The sequence below is a fragment of the Nannospalax galili genome, unplaced genomic scaffold (genome assembly GCF_000622305.1).
Source record: "Nannospalax galili isolate Female #2095 unplaced genomic scaffold, S.galili_v1.0 scaffold278, whole genome shotgun sequence".
NCBI classification, from domain to species: Eukaryota; Metazoa; Chordata; class Mammalia; order Rodentia; family Spalacidae; genus Nannospalax; species Nannospalax galili.
The window spans coordinates 12156622-12173067 of NW_008347536.1; the positions used below are offsets into that span (position 1 = coordinate 12156622).

General features: G+C 43.4%; 1 protein-coding gene across 1 annotated transcript in view; it reads left to right on the top strand.

Annotated features, from left to right (window-relative positions):
- Positions 1-10024, top strand: part of Clns1a (chloride nucleotide-sensitive channel 1A) — a 29815-nt gene extending 19791 nt beyond the window's left edge. Inside the window, exons 6-7 of the mRNA XM_029568866.1 lie at positions 6671-6763; positions 9328-10024. Of these exons, the coding sequence (XP_029424726.1) occupies positions 6671-6738 (68 nt within the window). The 3' untranslated portion in view covers positions 6739-6763; positions 9328-10024. The remainder of the gene's footprint in view (positions 1-6670; positions 6764-9327) is intronic.
- The last annotated feature ends 6422 nt before the right edge of the window (positions 10025-16446 follow it).

Sequence of the window (16446 nt, forward strand, 5' to 3'; positions counted from 1 at the left end):
ATCCACCTGCCTCTGCTTCTAAGTGTTGGGATTAAAGGTGTGTAGCACCACACCTGGCTTTGGGATGACGTTTGTGTTGCTGTTCTTTTTAGTGTCTTGTTCCCCTTCACCCCTCAGACTATTCCAACTGTAAAAATAGTCTAGGGCCAGCAAGATGGCTCAGTGAGTAAAGGTGCTTGCCACCAAACCCGATGACTTGAGTTGATGCTGGGAATCCACATGGTGGGAGGAGGGAACCAATTTCACAAGTGTCCCCTGACCTCCACACTTCATGGCACTTGCCCACATGTGCGAGTGCGCACGTGCACACACACACTAAATTAATTAATTAATTACATGTCAAAAAAAAAAAATAGCCTGTGGGGCTGGAGAGGTGGCTCAGCAGTTAGGAATGGTTGCTCTCTTCATGGACCCCAGTTCAGTTAGAACCAATGTTGGGTGGCTGAGCCACATGAAACTGCAGCTCCTGGGTATTGGACACCCTCTTCTGACCTTTGCAGGCACCTTTACACACATGGCATACACTTGCTTAGACAGACACACACACACACACACACACACACACACAAATGCACACAAAAATAAACTAAATATTTAAAAAAATAGTTCAGTGTTTAAATTGAACCTTCTTCTTTTCTGCTTGTTTTGTTTGCGGGGGGCACCCATACTAGGCCTCTGCTTTTCCACTTAGCCACAGTACTAACTAAAAATATTTTTAAATACTCAGAGATGAGCAGCAAAGAAGAAATGGGGTGAAGGTAGGGCATGTCAGGTGCAGTTCTGAGATATTGCTACTTTTGGTTTGTTTGGTTGGTTTTGAGATGAGATCTTCCAGCTGTCCTGGAATTCACTCTGTAGACCAGACTGGCCTCAATCCCACAGATCTCTTCCTGCCTCTGCCTCCTGAGTGCTGAGATTAAAGGTGTACATCACCATGCCCAACTATATCTACTATTTTTTAGCAAATCTGTATTAGTTTAGTTGGGCTATTATAACAGAGTACCATAGACTGAGTAGTTTAAACAAAAATGTATTACCTCCTACTCCAGGAAGATGGAAGTGCTGGATTGGTTCTCAAATGGCTATGAGGGAAGGATCTGTTGCAGCCTCTGCCTTATAGCTGGCTGTCATCTTCCTCTGTCCTTACATTGTCTTCCCTCAGCCCACATGTCCAGATTTCCCCTTTCTATTAGTCATGGCTTTTCAGGGAAACAACCAACAGTGTGTGTCACACACAGACACACACGTGCATGCGCACGCACACACAATGACAAACCCTACTCCTGACTGCTGTTATATATTCTGTTTCTGTGTGATATCTTCTGTTAAATTGAACAATCCTTCATATATATGTATGAAATGACAGGATGACCTGTGTGTTGATAGGTTCACACTTGTTCTCTGGTGTGAGGTGTGTGTGTGTGTGTGTGTGTGTGTGTGTGTGTGTGTGTGTGTGTATTTACATGTATATTAAGGAGAAAGATTTAAGAAATGGCTCCTGATGATAAAGGCTTAGTAAGTCCAAACTTTACAGGACTAGCAATCAGAAACTCTGGGAAGAGTTCATTGATTGGCAGTTTGATCCAGAAAGTGGTCTGATGAAGAATTTGGGGCAGGGTGATCAGTGGTCTTGTTGTGTAGCCCAGGCTGGTTTCAACCTGAGATCCTCCTGCCTTGGGCTCCCAAATGCTAGGATTCTAGGTGTGCACTAGCACATCTGAACTTCTAAGCAAATTCTCTTCTGACTTAGGGAAGATCAGTTGTTTTCCTATGAAATGCCATCTGGTTAAATGAGCCCACCACATGATGTAAATGTTAATATCACGTAAAATATCTCCACAGAAACATCTGAAATGATGTTTGAAAGCTAGCTGTAGTTAACCATCCCGCCTTTATGAAGGATAACCAGTAATACTAAGTTAGGGCCTACCCTAATAGTGCTCATTGTAACATGAACAAAACTCTGTTTTGTTCACATCTATTCCAGAAAGGGAAGCTTTTGATCTCTGATGAGGTTTAGAGATGCACTAATCTATGGGCATAAAGATAAATACTGAAGGGGGAAGTTAATGCTATGTTCATTTAGAAGAGTAGTAGATTCTTCCCTAGTGCCCATGACCTACCTGACCACAGGTTCTCAGCCTAGTTAACAGGCCCAGGTTACATCTTGTGCAGTGGGCTTAAGTACAATCAGAAAGTAGCTGGCTGCTCCCATAACATTTGTGCCACTGCTGTACCAGTAGGCATATCTTGTAGCTCACAGGGTTCATAGCTGGATGAGACTGTTGACTATTTTTTCCCCTGATAGTGTGCATAGTCATCTCCCAGCACTGTGAAAGCTAGCCATTGAGGAGGAAGCGTCTAGGTTGGTAGCAGCTTAATTTCACCATGTTGTAACTCAAGTATGTGTTGTCTCAACATCAAATTCTGGAGGGTAACCAAGAGCAGTGCAGTAGCCTATAATGTTTTAGGAGCAGGTCTGTGGGACTCAGCTGACCAACAACCCAAAAAGAGGTAGCCCATGCCTGGAACTAGGCTTTTTGTTTGATAACCTCTGGTGTCTATGAGAGGCATTGTCCCATCTTTATATGTGTGCGCACGCATGTGTGTGTGTGTGTGTGTGTGTGTGTGTGTGTGTACAATAGTAGGTTTTAAGTTTATTTCATTTATTATTTTTATGTGTATATGTGTGCATGCCTGAGTGAGTTTATATGTACCACATGCATGTAGAAGCCTAAGGACAGATTGGCCTCAAACTCTGGGCATCTCCCCTCCTTCATTCTCCCTAGTGCTGTGAGCACCGGTGTAAAACTGTATTTCTGGTTTTAGCTAGGTTTTAGTTGTTTGTTCGCTCGTTTGTTTGTTTGTTTGTTTGAGACAGTCTCCTTATAGCCCCAGCTGACCTGGAACTCACTATATAGACCAGGTGTGCATGCATGCGCGCACACACACACACACACACACACACAATAAATAAAGTAATTAAAAATTGGGTCAGAAAAAAAAAAAGGAAAAATATATTAAAAAATTTGGTCAGTCATAGGGGTGCCAATATTTAATCCTATCCTCTTTTTTTTTTTTTTTTTTTTTGACAGGGCCACAGGGCCACTGTGTGGGCCTGACTGACTTGAAACTCACTGTGTAGACCAAACTGGCCTTGAACTCACAGAGATTCACCTGCATCTGCCTCCCAACTACTCCACCATATTTTGTTTAATTCTTATTTATCGTATGTATGTATGTGAGAGGGTGCGGGAAGGAGAATGCAAGCCTGCAGTGGTGCAGGTGTGGTCAGAGGACAGCTCTTAAGAGTCAGTTCCTGACTTCCACTTGTTGACACAGAGTCTCTGTGTCTACTCCAGTCTAGCTGGCCTACAAGCTTGGGGATGATTCTCCTGTCTGCTTCCCATCTTGCTGTAGGAGTGGTGGGATTACAAATGCTCACCACTACATCCAGCTTTACATGGGTTTGGGTTCCAGGGATCCGGATCTTCAGGCCTGCACAGCTAGCACTTGACCTGTTAAGCCATCTCCCCAGCTCCCATCATACAGTTTTGGTTCTGAAGGTACAATGGTTTTTATGCCAAGTGTCTCCAATATTATTTCTTTTATCCTCAGATTAAGTATGTGCTAGACCCTGATTTAAGCACATTGAACATTTTCATTTAATCCTTCCAAGAATGCTATTGGAAAAATACTTTTAAGGTCCCTGTTTTATAGATGAGAAAACTGCAGCACAGAAAGATAGCAAGCAGAGTGTGCTTGAGGTCAGTGGCAAGAGGATTAAATGAGCCATTGGGGCTGGAGAGATGGCTCAGAAATGAAAAGCACCAGCTGCTCTTGAGAGGAGCCAGGTTCAATTCCTAGCACCCACATGGCAGCTAACAGCTGTCCATAACTCCAATTACAGGGGATCAGATGCCCTTTTCTGACCTCTGCAGGCATTGTACGACACAGGTACACTTACATGCAGGAAATACACTCATCCATATAAAGTGAAAATAACAAATAAAATATTTTTAAATGATATACCTACCACTGTTATAAGCATTTTTTGCATGTTACATGTATTTAATATTTATTAATATTGTATGCTGTGGTAACACCTTAGCATTTCTCCTTTTTAATGACTGCAGAGGGTCTCCCTGTAGCCCCAGCTGGCCTGGAACTCACTGTGTAGACCAGGCTGGCCTCAAACTCAAAAAGATCCGCCTGCCTCTGCCTCCCAAGTGCTGGGATTAAAGGTGTGTGCCACCATGCCCAGCAGAATATTCTTTTTAAAAATTTATTTTATGTGTATAAGTGTTTTGCTTGCGTATGTGTTGTGTACCTGTGTTGTGCAGTGCCCATGATCACCAGAAGAGGGACAGTCAAGCCTCGTGGAGTAGTAAGCAAAGACCTGAACAATACAAAGATGGGACTCGGAGATTACAAGGCGGGGGGGATGCACTTAAAGGCATTAGCCATGTCAGAGGGGTAAGAGGACACATACCTTTGGGAAACTACAGTTCATTGTGCTTATTATTTTAAAGTGTACAAAACGTAATTAATATGTAACAGAACAATGGAGTTAGGAACCGATCCATGTCTCAGAGGAACTTGAAGATCTCATTGGTATCTGAACCACTACCTTTAGGTCAGTGGAAAGTCATTGACAGCTTGATTAGCTTCATATTACTACTGGTTGCTATACTGGAAATTGATTGGAGAGGAAAAATAATGAAGGGAAGAAGAGAGGAGACTAGGAGTGGCCTACATGAAGCAGAGGCCATTGATACCAATAGATTTGGGCTGGGGAGGTGGCTCTGGGTAAGAAGGCTTCTTGCTCTATAAGCATGAGGACCTGAGTTCAATCTCCAGAATCCACATAAAAGCTGGGCATGGCCACACCGGCTGACTCTGGCATGGGAGGGAGAGGTTGTAGGCAAATCCTGAGAGCTCATTGACTGGCTGGCCCATTAGCCTGGCCAAACATCAAGCTTCTGGTTCAGTAAGAGACTGTCACAAGGCAGCAAAGTGGTAGAGAGAGGAAGGAAGACACCCAGCTTCCTACTCTGACCTCCACAGGCACCCCTGCAGATGTACCATAGAAAAGATTGGACCATTTCAGAGATTCTAGGAGATAGAAGCAACAGAAGTTAGAAACAGGATTAAGAGTTTCTGGTAAGAGGACTTTAGCAAGGCTAGAAAAAAAGCTTTTTTAACATGGAAAGACAGATTTATTTTGCATATGTGTGGGCATACATGATCCATCATGTGGGTGTGGGGGTCAGAGGACAACTGGAGGCATTAGTTCACCTTCCACCACATGGATCCCAGAATCTTAGGTCATCAGGCTTGGTGGCAGATGCTTACCCACTGAGCTAACTTGTGCCCAGGTTAATTTTAGATACATGTTATGTTTGTGTGTGCAGGTGATAGGATGCCAGCAGGCTTGTGGCAGACATGTGGCAGGCTGAAGAGTAAGGAGTGAAGCTGGGCATGGTGGCGCATGCCTTTAGTCCCAGCACTTGGGAGGCAGAGGCAGGAGGATCTCTTGTGAGTTTAAGGCCAGCCTAGTCTATATAGTGAGTTCCAGGCCAGCAGGGGCTACAGGGAAGACCCTGTCTCAGAAAGACCAAAAAAAAAAAAGTGAGGAGTGAATGGTCAAATGAGGCAGTAAAGAAAGCAGTGGTAAAGAAAGGCTGCTTTTCTGCCTCCTCCCCCATCTTTTTAGTAAAATAAGAAAAATTGGGAGAGGCTGGAGAGATGGCTCAGAGCTTATGAGCACTGGATGCTCTTGGCAGAGGACCCAGGTTTGGTTCTCAGCACCCACTTGGCAGCTAACAGCTGTATAACTCCAATTCCAGGGGTCTGACACTCTTCTGGCCTCCGAAGATAAAATGCACAGAGTATACTTACATACTTACAGATAAAACACTGTATGTATAAAAATAAAATAATAAGCTGGGCATGGCGGTGCACGCCTTTAATTCCAGCTCTTGGGAGGCAGAGGTAGGCAGATCTCTGAATTTGAGGCCAGTCTGGTGTCCATAGTGAGTTCCAGGCCAGCGGGGGCTACAGGGACACCCTGTCTCAAAAAGACTAAGAAAGAAAAAAAATCAATAGTAAAAAGAAAACTAGGGAGATAAATTCACTCTGCTTGGTTTTTCTTTTCTCCCAGGCTATATTATAAGCTTTGTGAGTGTTGCCCACACACCTTTAAATAATGTAAATACTTCACACACATCTGTGAAGAGTGAATACTTGATATTTAATACATTTGAAAATTCCTGCCAGCAGTCCTGGCACACATTTGTAATCCTAGCACTTGGGAAGTGAGCTTGGAGTATACTGTGACAGGCTACATAGCCTGTACTCCCCTCCCCCCTAAAAAAGGAAGGTTTTTATCTAGAATTTTTGTGTTTATGTGTTAATGTAAATTCACAAAGTAAATGTTGAATCTTTGGACTTATTTTAACTTGACTTAAACCCACAAGTTACATTTTTCTTTCTCAGTTTCCCCTTGGGTACTTTAGGTTTCAAAATAGTAAAAGTTGGGGGGATACTCTGGCATGGTGGTGCATGAATGTAGTTCCAGCACTTGGAAGACTGAGGCAGGAGAATCAGGACTTAAAGTCCAGCCTGAGCTACCAGGGCATATGGCTCAGCAGTGCCTTTTTTTGTTCAGATGGTATGGAGGTAGATACCACACCAGCAGTTGCTGGGCAGTTTGAGGATGCAGATGTCGATCACTGAAAACCGTTTATGCTGCTATAAATAGGTGAGTAACTTTTTCTTTCCTTTGTCACTGAACATGAAAATTGTATGAAATAATTATTATTTTCATAATGCAAGAGAATTTTGTAAGATTAGCAGTTTGAAAATACATTGCCCATCCCTGTTTCCTAAAAATTACTTGTTTTTGCCCTAAGAAATCAGTCTGCAAAATTGCAGTGTTCAATTTAAATCTGCCAAATACTACACTACAAATCCAGAGTATGTAGACGAGAAAGAAGTGGATTTGTAAGATTAGCAATTGATAGGCGCCATCTTCAGAAACAGATCTGTGGCTGGCTCAGCAGGAGTGACAGGGCCTGAGCGGGTCTTGGTTTGCCTGAGTCACTTTTTCTTCTTTGTGTTAGTTGAGTCCTTAGTGTGTTGGTGCTTTGCTGCAGCTCACTGCTTTTCAGTTAAGAGAGGAAGAAGTAATTCCAAACTGAGCTTAAGCTGTTAATCATAATCTGGTCTTGGTTTCCCTCCTGTGAACAATGGGGAACAAATGGCCTATGTACCTTAGTGGTCGAGGCTGATTTGTCCAGTCCATGCAGTCACCCAAAGCCATCACTTCCCCCAGGTTCTTCCCTGCCTGCTCTTCATGGCTAACAAACATACAAGCTTTCTGCCAGTTTTGTCTCCTGGCTTGTCCTGGTGAACTTCACCCCGCACCTTCATCCCTGAGTATCTGCTGCTTGTTAACCCTGTGAAATGTTTTGCCCTTTGCCAGCCTGAGTACAGAAACTGTACTTTTGTTTGGTGATTGAACACCATGTAGCTAGTTCCATCACACAGAACAATGTCTAGTACCTGCAGTAAGTTGTCCTTCCTTCCGTTCCTTTTACCATTTTGCTTTATTAAATTGTCCATCCTTCCTGCTTGTAAGAGCATATCTTCTGGAATACTGCCTGTCTTCAGTCTTTCCACTACTGCTCTCCAGGTCCTTTTATCTTATTAAAGTTTGTATTATAGCATGACAGGGCAGAATTTGTATATTTTGACTTGGCTCTGCCACTCCCACCCCCCACCCCGTCATCCAGTTGTGTTCTGAGTGCCCTGCCTATTCTCTGCCGGGGCAAATATATGCAAATATTTCAGGAGCCGAGAGTGTGACTTGGTGTAGAGCACTTGCCTAGCACACTCTCAGGCCTGGGTTCCATCAGCCCCCACACTGGAAAAAATCCTTTTGATCCTTTGATTTCTTCCGGTGTCAATTTCAGTTCTGAACCTTAAGTGAATGTTGACTTTCTGTAGTTAAAAGTGTTCACTCTCCTACCCATGTTGGTTTGTATTGGAAATCAGTCTTTAAAATTTCTGTTTCGAAATTATTGCAATTTTAAATCTAATACTGCTTTTCTTACATGAAACATTTGGGTACTTGTGATTTTTATCTCTTCCCATAAATATTATGTAGTCTTGCTTGTATTTTGGTTTCTTTCATACAGCCTGTATCAGTGGTATCTTTTCTAATGTTAGCGGCTCATTTCACTGGGTTAGCATTGCCAGGCTGTGGAAGCCTTCTCCCAGGTTTAGGTTCTTCTCCCTTCTCATCACATTTTTTTATAGCTGCTCATTTTTTTCAGTTCAGAGCCAGTCAGTTAGTAAATGTTTTAGTAGACCTGGAAGACAGTTTTGGGTATCATATAGCTTCTGCAGATTTCTCTTTGAAGAATGGACTGTTAAGGGGCTGGAAGCTGGCTCAGTGGATAAGAGCACTGGCTGCTCTTACAGAGGATATGGATTTGATTCCCAGCACTCACGTGGCAGCTAACAACCATCTGTAACTCCAGTTCCAGGTTACCCGACATCCTCTTCTGACCTCCTCAGGCACTGCATGATGGGTGCACCTACCTACATGCAGGCAATATACTCACACACATAAAATAAAAACAACAAATAAAATATATATTTAAAAAAAGGAAAGAATGAACTGTTTAGACTATCAGCCATTCTGTTTCTAACAGTCATGAGAAACTCACTTGGCATGTCACTAATGGTTCCACAAGTGGGATGCTCCTGCAGTCCCTGGTAAGGTTCTGAGGATTCTTTGTAATGGTGAAATAACCATAAAATCACCACGAATTTTCTAATGAGCTGTTGGTTTATTTCTGTTCATTTTATGCCCTCTGCTCAGAGTCAAATACTGTACTCATAAATTTTATTCATACTCTTGATCTGAATAGTTGACCTGATTTCCACACAGTGTTTATAGTTTTTAATCATTTAAGATTGTATGTGTTTAAAAGCAGAACAAAGAAAAGACTGTTCGTGGAACTGTTACTGATTTCAAGATAATGAACCTCTCGGTGCCTGAGATGGGGGTGCAGAAGAATACACATGGATGGTGGGGTCACAGCTCAGCCATACACATATTAGCTTTGTGTCTTTGAAAGGGCACATACATAACTTGTCTGTTCCTCAGTGTCCTCATCTGTAAAATAGGGGTGATATTAGCTACCTGACAGGGCTGTCACAAGAATTGAGATATTTCTGTAAGTCTTCTGGAACCCTTACCAAGGCATTCAGTAAATAATGGCTATTAATAATAATTCTAAACTTTTTGTTTTTCAGATTCTGCTCATAACTGTAGGAGGGAACTTGGTGCCTCTTCCACTCTAGAGTGGGGTTGGTGAAAGGTTTTTTCCTTCTCCAAAACTCACTAAACCCAGTTCTTTCTCAAGACAAATATGAAACAAGTTGTCAACAGCAGAAGAAACTACAACCTTTATAACAAAGGTTAATTAACTGAGGGGGGATTTGTAGTTTATCATTTACCCCCAAACTTCCTGTGTCTAAGCCTATAATTCCTGCCTTTGCTGTGTGTACATCTGGCTGATGGCAGGCCTGTGTGGCAAAATGTACAGGAGCTTGAAGTGTGGATAGACTGGTGGGAAAGAGGGAGGCTGAAGCTTAGATGCCTCTCTGGGGCTTAAAGGAACTCATAACCCTATGAAGTAGAGGTCTCCAAGGGATTGGCCTCTGTCATTTCCACAGAGGCATTGGTCCTTTGTTGGGCCTCATATCAGTTCAGGCTGACTAGCCTCTGGGGGAAATCTGAACTACATATCCATGACACGAGTGCTCTGTGCTAGCTTCTGCTGCTTGTCGTTGAGCAGTCTGCTCTTTGGTCTCCTAGGTTAGGTCCTTGAACATCCATCCTCTTCAGTTAGCTTTCTGTAACAAGTCATCTGTAATGAAGTCTTCAAAGTACTCAATGATAATGTTTTGTCTTTGTAATAATAGTTTAAATAAATCTAGGTTTTCTATATTACTGTGTTCTTGTTCTTGAATAAAACCATTAATGAGAAAAAAAAATTAAAGGAATGCTGGAAGGCTAGAGAGATTAAGAGTGCCTGCTGTTCTTTCAGAGGACCTGTGTTTGGTTCCCAGGACCCACATCAGGCAGCTTACAACTGCCTGTAATTCCAGCTCCAGGGAGATCCAACACCCTCTTCTGGTCTCTAGGCACCCACACATATGTGCACAGGCATACATATGAGTAAACAAATATCTTTGAAGTAGTGCTGGGGCTAAGATGTAGCTCAGTTGGCAGAGTAGCTGCATTAAGCCCTGGGTCGAGTCCCTCATACTCCATAAACTGAGCATGGTGGTGCAGTCCTATGAATCCCAACATTCAAGAGATGGAGGCAAGATCAGAAATTCAAGGTTGCCTTTGGTGCATAGCAAGTTGAAGAACAGCCTAAGCTATATGAGAGTCTGTCTCAGAAAAACAATTACAGGGCCAGAGAGATGGCTCAGTGGTTAAGAGCATGTACTGCTCTTGCAGAGGACCCGGGTTCAGTTCCAAGAACCCACAGGCAGCTAACAATTCATGCAACTACAATTTGAGATCACCACCCTCTGGCCTCTGAGGGGACCTTCATGCATGTGGTGCACATACATACCAGTAAAACACTCATACATGTGAAATTATGTATTTATATATATACATATATGTATATAACTTTTTAATGTTAAAATCTTGGTCTGGTAACTGTGTGTGGTGTTGTATGTACGTATATATGTGTGCATGTCCACGTAGAAGCCAGAGGTCAGCTTTGGTTGTCTTCCTCGGTCACTCCATCTTAGCTTTTGAGACAGGATTTCTCACTGAGCCTGGGACCCACTGATTGGATTGGCTATTCAGCAACCTCTAGGGGTCCTCCTGTCCCCTCTCCTCCCTTCCCTTCAACACTAGAGTTAGAGACATGTGCCACCATACCCAGAATTCCTGTGGGTGCTAGAGATCCAAAGTCAGGTCCTCATGTTTTTGCAGAAGGCACTTTACAGTCCAGTTTCAGCTCAGTTTTATTAACATGAAATTACTAAGAAAATGTGTGAACTTCTAGCAGATCTTTCATAAGGCAACTCTTTGAAGAATTTGCTGTTGTTCCACTTGGATAAGGAGTAATTTTTATATTTATCAGTCCTTGCCAAATAGTTTTCATAGGCACTGGGCATTTGTAAGGCTGATTTTGTAGTTACACCTGAACTTCAGGTGCTTTTATGTGGCCTTAAAAAGAAGGTTAAATAAGTGATTTGGAGTCTGTCTAGCTAATTAGTGACTGGATCCTACTGTGACAGCCTTCATCCTGTGTTCTTTTCAGCATCTTGGTTTTTCCCTCATTCTGTAAGGAAGCCAATTTTTTTTTCCTTTTTTTTTTTTTGTTAGGACTCAGAAATTCTGAATCTGTTAAAATAAGCAAAAGAGCCAGTTTAAAATGGAAATGGGGCGGGGCCTGGAGAGATGGCTCAGCAGTTAAGAGCACTGACTGCTCTTACATAGGACCTGGGTTTGATTCCTAACACCCATATAGTGGCTAACAGGTGTCTGTAACTCCAGTTCCAGGGGAATCCGATGCCCTCTTCTGATCTCCAAGGACATTGCATGACACAGGTGCACTTACATACATGCAGGCATACACTCATACACATAAAAATAATAAAAATATTTTTAAAACAAAAATGGAAACAGGTCTGGACAGATGACCCAGTTAAGAGCACTGGCTGCTCTTGCAGAGGACCTGGGTTCGGTTCCCAGCACCCATGATAGCTAAGAACTGTTCTTAACTCCAATTCCAGTGGCTCCACTGCCTTCTGTCCTTGAGCATTACAGGTACGTAGTACACTTACTTACATGCAGGCAAAATGCTCCGAGATACAACTTTTAAAATTGAAAAGAAAATGGAAATGGGTTTTCTGAGATCTCTGTCACAGCTACTGCCCTGGGTCCTTCCCATTGGGTACATGATAGGAGCTAGGGTATAGATGCTTTTATTACCCACATTATAGAGGAAGAACTGAGTTCTAAAGAGGGCAGTCATGTAAGGTTATGTAGATAGGTGCTGGGGGGTTTTGTGGGGTTTTTTTTTTGTGTGTGTGTGTGTGTGTATTGCCTGCATGTAAGTGAGTGCACCCACGTTGTGCAATGCCGCTGAGGTCAGAAGAGGGCTTCGGGTTCCCCTGGAACTGGAGTTAAGCATGGTTCACAGCCACCATGTGGGTGCTGGGACTCAAACCCAGGTCCTCTGCAAGAGCAGTCAGTGCTTTTCACTGCTGAGCCATCTCTCCAGCCCCAGGAGCTGTTTTGTTTTGTTTTGTTTTACATGTATGAGTGTTACGCCTGCATGCTTGTAAATAAGTGCACTCATGCTGTACAATGCCTGTGGATATCAGAAGAGGACATCGGATCACTGGATTCCAAACCCGGGTCCTCTGTAAGAGCAGCCAGTGCTCTTAACCACTGAGCCATCTCTCCAGTCTCTTGAGCTGTTTTATTAAGAATATGTTAGTACCTACCAGCTGCTGAAACTCCCTTTTGCTACAGGGTTTTCAGTGTTAGAACATCATTCAGTAGCACAAGAGCTTCCCAAGTTTTCTCTGCTACCAGTCTGAATGGCACCCCAAATTTTATTCTAGAAAGCTACCCACTTGTTCAGTAGGGGGTCAGGATTCTCTCATGGGTGATCTTAGAAATTTAATTTGCATTTCTTTCTAAGGAAAAAGTTTCAGGGGATTCTGTGCATTTACCTGTGGCAATTACTGTGCTTGGCCTGGTGCTGCAGGGGAAGCAGTAAACAAAATGGGACCAGACATGAGTTCTGGTTTAGCAGTCCTTTGGGCTTTAGTCACTTGGCTAATTTTATCATTTGCAAGCCAGCATTAATTGAGTCTATTTGAGGGTTTTTTTTGGTCTTTTCGAGACAGGGTCTCCCTGTAGCCCCAGCTGTCCTGGAACTTACTATGTAGACCAGGCTGGCCTTGAACTCAAAGGGATCCGCCTGCCTCTGCCTCTGCTTCTGCCTCCTGAGTGCTGGGCTTAAAGGTGTGCAGCACCATGCCCAACCTTACATTTTTCAATTTTTAGCTTAATTTTAGTGTTAGTGGAATCTTTTTTGTTTGCATGAACTTTTAAAATGTCATTCTTCCCCTCTTCGAAGTTTGAGTTACTGAAATTTCCCTAAAAAGGATTAGTAGTACTATTTTCTGTTCTAACATTTTAAAAAAATAATAAAATATGGTCCCTGGGGGCTGGAGAGATGGTGCAACAGTTAAAAGCACTGGCTGCTCTTGCAGAGGACCCTGGTTCGATTCCCATCACCCACATGGTGGCTAACAACCATCCAAAACTCCAGTTCCAGGGAATCTGATGCTCTCTTTTGTCCTCAAGCACTGTACAACACGGGTGCACCTACCTACATGCAGGCAATGCATTCATACACATAAAAATAAATACATTTAAAATATGGTCCTCATGAATTTCCTGCTCCCTCCCAGATCAGTTTGTCAGAAATCTAGATTGTTGAAGTAAGTTTGTGGAAACCTTTATTGATTATATATTTTGAGATTCTGTTTAGATCTCTGTATTGGTGAAGGTGACAGATTGTAAATAGTGATCATGTGTAACTCTTTTAGAAGACAGGTCTGACTGGTGATTTTTCACAGATGCTGTTTAGAATTTGATTTTATCTGCAGAATTTTAATAGGTTCTCTGCTGTGTAGCTAATTCTCATGCAAATTCTGTTTTCTAAAAGTATTTGTGCCATGGATGACCACATCTAGTACCAATCTTTTGTGGTTAGATAGTAATTAAATTCTGAGAGTAGAATTACTGCTTTCCCTTAATGGAGGACCTGGAACATGTTTACACTACCATCTTACCCTGTTCACATGTGCATAACTGCAACTAGTATCTGATTTGAAGTGCTTCATAATTTTCAGATGAGAAGTCCCGCCAGGTATGGTGGTGCATGCCTGTAATTCCACCAAGGCAGAGGCAAAGGCAGGAGGATCAGGAGTTTGAGACCAGCGTAGACTACATAATTAGATCCTGTTTCAAAAAAGATAACTTGAGATAAGGAAGCTAAATGAAGATATATATGGGGTAACATGCCACCTGGGAATATTTTAAAGATTATTTTGGAGATTATGAATCATTAATGCACATAAAGTACTTAAAACAATACCTAGAAAATAGCTCAACGGCTGTTAATTTTTGACAGTAGTAGTATTGACTTTATTATTTATTCAGGGACAAGGTCTTGTGTAGTTTAGCTTTAAACTTGCTATGTAGTTGAGGATGACCTTGTACTTTTGATCCTCCTGCCTCCTGTGGGGACCTAAAGGCCCCACCTTGCAGAGGTCCAAGAGGAAGTTACTGGGGCGCAGCCTGACGTGTTTTAGAAGTCTGAAGGATACTTCTGCACTGCTGAGGAGTGCATGATTAGTGTGACCATCCTTAAGATACACCCTGGGGGGGGGGAGGTGGAGAGGGGAATTTCCAGATGCCTTTGTAAGCTCTGTAACACCTGCAATAAATGAGTCCCTGCTTGACTAGGCTCCCTGTTGAGCCTGAGTGTTCCTGGTACTGGGGGCGGCGTGGGCTGGCAAATGGCGTGCTTAGTCATCCCCAGTCATCACTGCGCGGGGGTCACTGGTTCGAACCCCTGGCAGCTGGCGCCCAGCATGGCACTTGAAGGAAGGTGGAAAGAAGAAAAGAAAGAAAGAAAAATAACGGATTGGGGCCAATCAAGAAGCTTGGGGTAAGTGAGACCTGAAAGATGGGTAACGTAATCAATAAGCCTGAGGACCCGGTGCTTAAACTGAGAGATATGCTTAAAAGCAGGGGATTGGATCTGTCAGATCCAGTAGCGCAAAAGGTTTGGGCAGAGGCTGTTCATTTGGCTCCCTGGCTACTTGGGGCTAATGTTTTTATACTGGGGATACATGGGAATCATGGGAAGAGTTTGAGGAAGAATGCAGAAATGCAATAGAAGTGAAACCAAAAGCGGCCAAAGTAACAAGCAGCACCTCTGGCGTGCCCTGGCCAGCTTCAGGGCCTCCCGGGACCCATGAAAACAGGACAAAACAGGCAAAAGCCGCCTACCCGACCCGCCTTGAACTAAGGCGTGCACGAGTCAGGGGCCCGCACAAAAGCTCTGGGATGGCTGGGAAAGCCCGGTTCGGGAGGTGGCTGGTGGGGGGAGGGCATCCTGTCCCGCCACGGAGTGTTAGAGCCCCGCCGGCAGCAGAGCTCTCCGAATCCTGGGGCGAGGGAGCCCTTAGTGAAAGCCTACAATGTTTTCACTGAAGGGGGAAGATTTGGAGCTGCAGTGGTATACCTGGGGGCAGATGAGAAACCAAAAAGATATGTCCACACTTGTGATGGCTCAGCTCAATTCAAGGAACTCAGGGCCATTTCTTTCTGACAGTATTCAGACTCGTACACTCCTTGGGGAGAGAGGGGCCCCTATCTTCTTACGACATCTTAGGGGGCACCAAGGATTGCCTGGGCTTTTATCCCAAGGCAATGCAGAGGGGAACAAGACAGGTACCGCCTCTGCAACAGCCAGGGGTAAACCCCAGGGGACTCAAGCCCAATTCCTTGTGGCAGATGGATGTCACGCACTATGCTCCTTTTGGAAAGCTTAAGTATATTTTTGTGTCTATTGACACATTCTCACATGTCTGTTGGGCTGCCACTCATACAGGAGAGAAGTCTAAACATGCTCAGTCTCATTTTCTCCAGTGCTTTGCTACGTTGGGACTGCCCCAAAGAATTAAAACTGATAATGGACCATGTTTTATGAGTAAAAGTTTACAAGATTTCTTTTCACTTTGGGGAAGTCAACACAATACAGGAATTCCCTACAATCCCCAAGGTCAAGCCATTATAGAACACAACCATCAAAATCTAAAAATTCAATTACAAAAACTAAAAGGGGGAATAAACCCCCACCAACAGTTGGGTATGGCCTTATTCACTATTAATGTTCTTAATTTTCAAAAAAAAAAAAAAACAGTTTCAAAAGCATTGGGGATGACAGGAGCAGAGACCTGGGGTACGGGAAAGATGGAAGGACCCCATTACAGGGCAATGGAGAGGCCCAGATCCATTGCTAACCATGGGTCGAGGCTTTGTGTGTGTCTGCCCTACAGGAGATTCAAACCCCATATGGGTGCCTGTGAAAAACCTTACGTGGATAGGACAGGATCTGACTGACTAGCATGATGGTCCATGGACAACAGTTCATGAGATAAAAGTCCTCTTTGTTTATATCCATCTGAGGTGAAGGACCCAGTTCCCTGGCTTCATTGCCAGTCAGCCTCTTTGCCTTTCAGACAACTGGCTGATTGGCTAAAAGGTACATGGTCTCAGAAGTATTTCAACTTGTCCTACGCCATGACTTG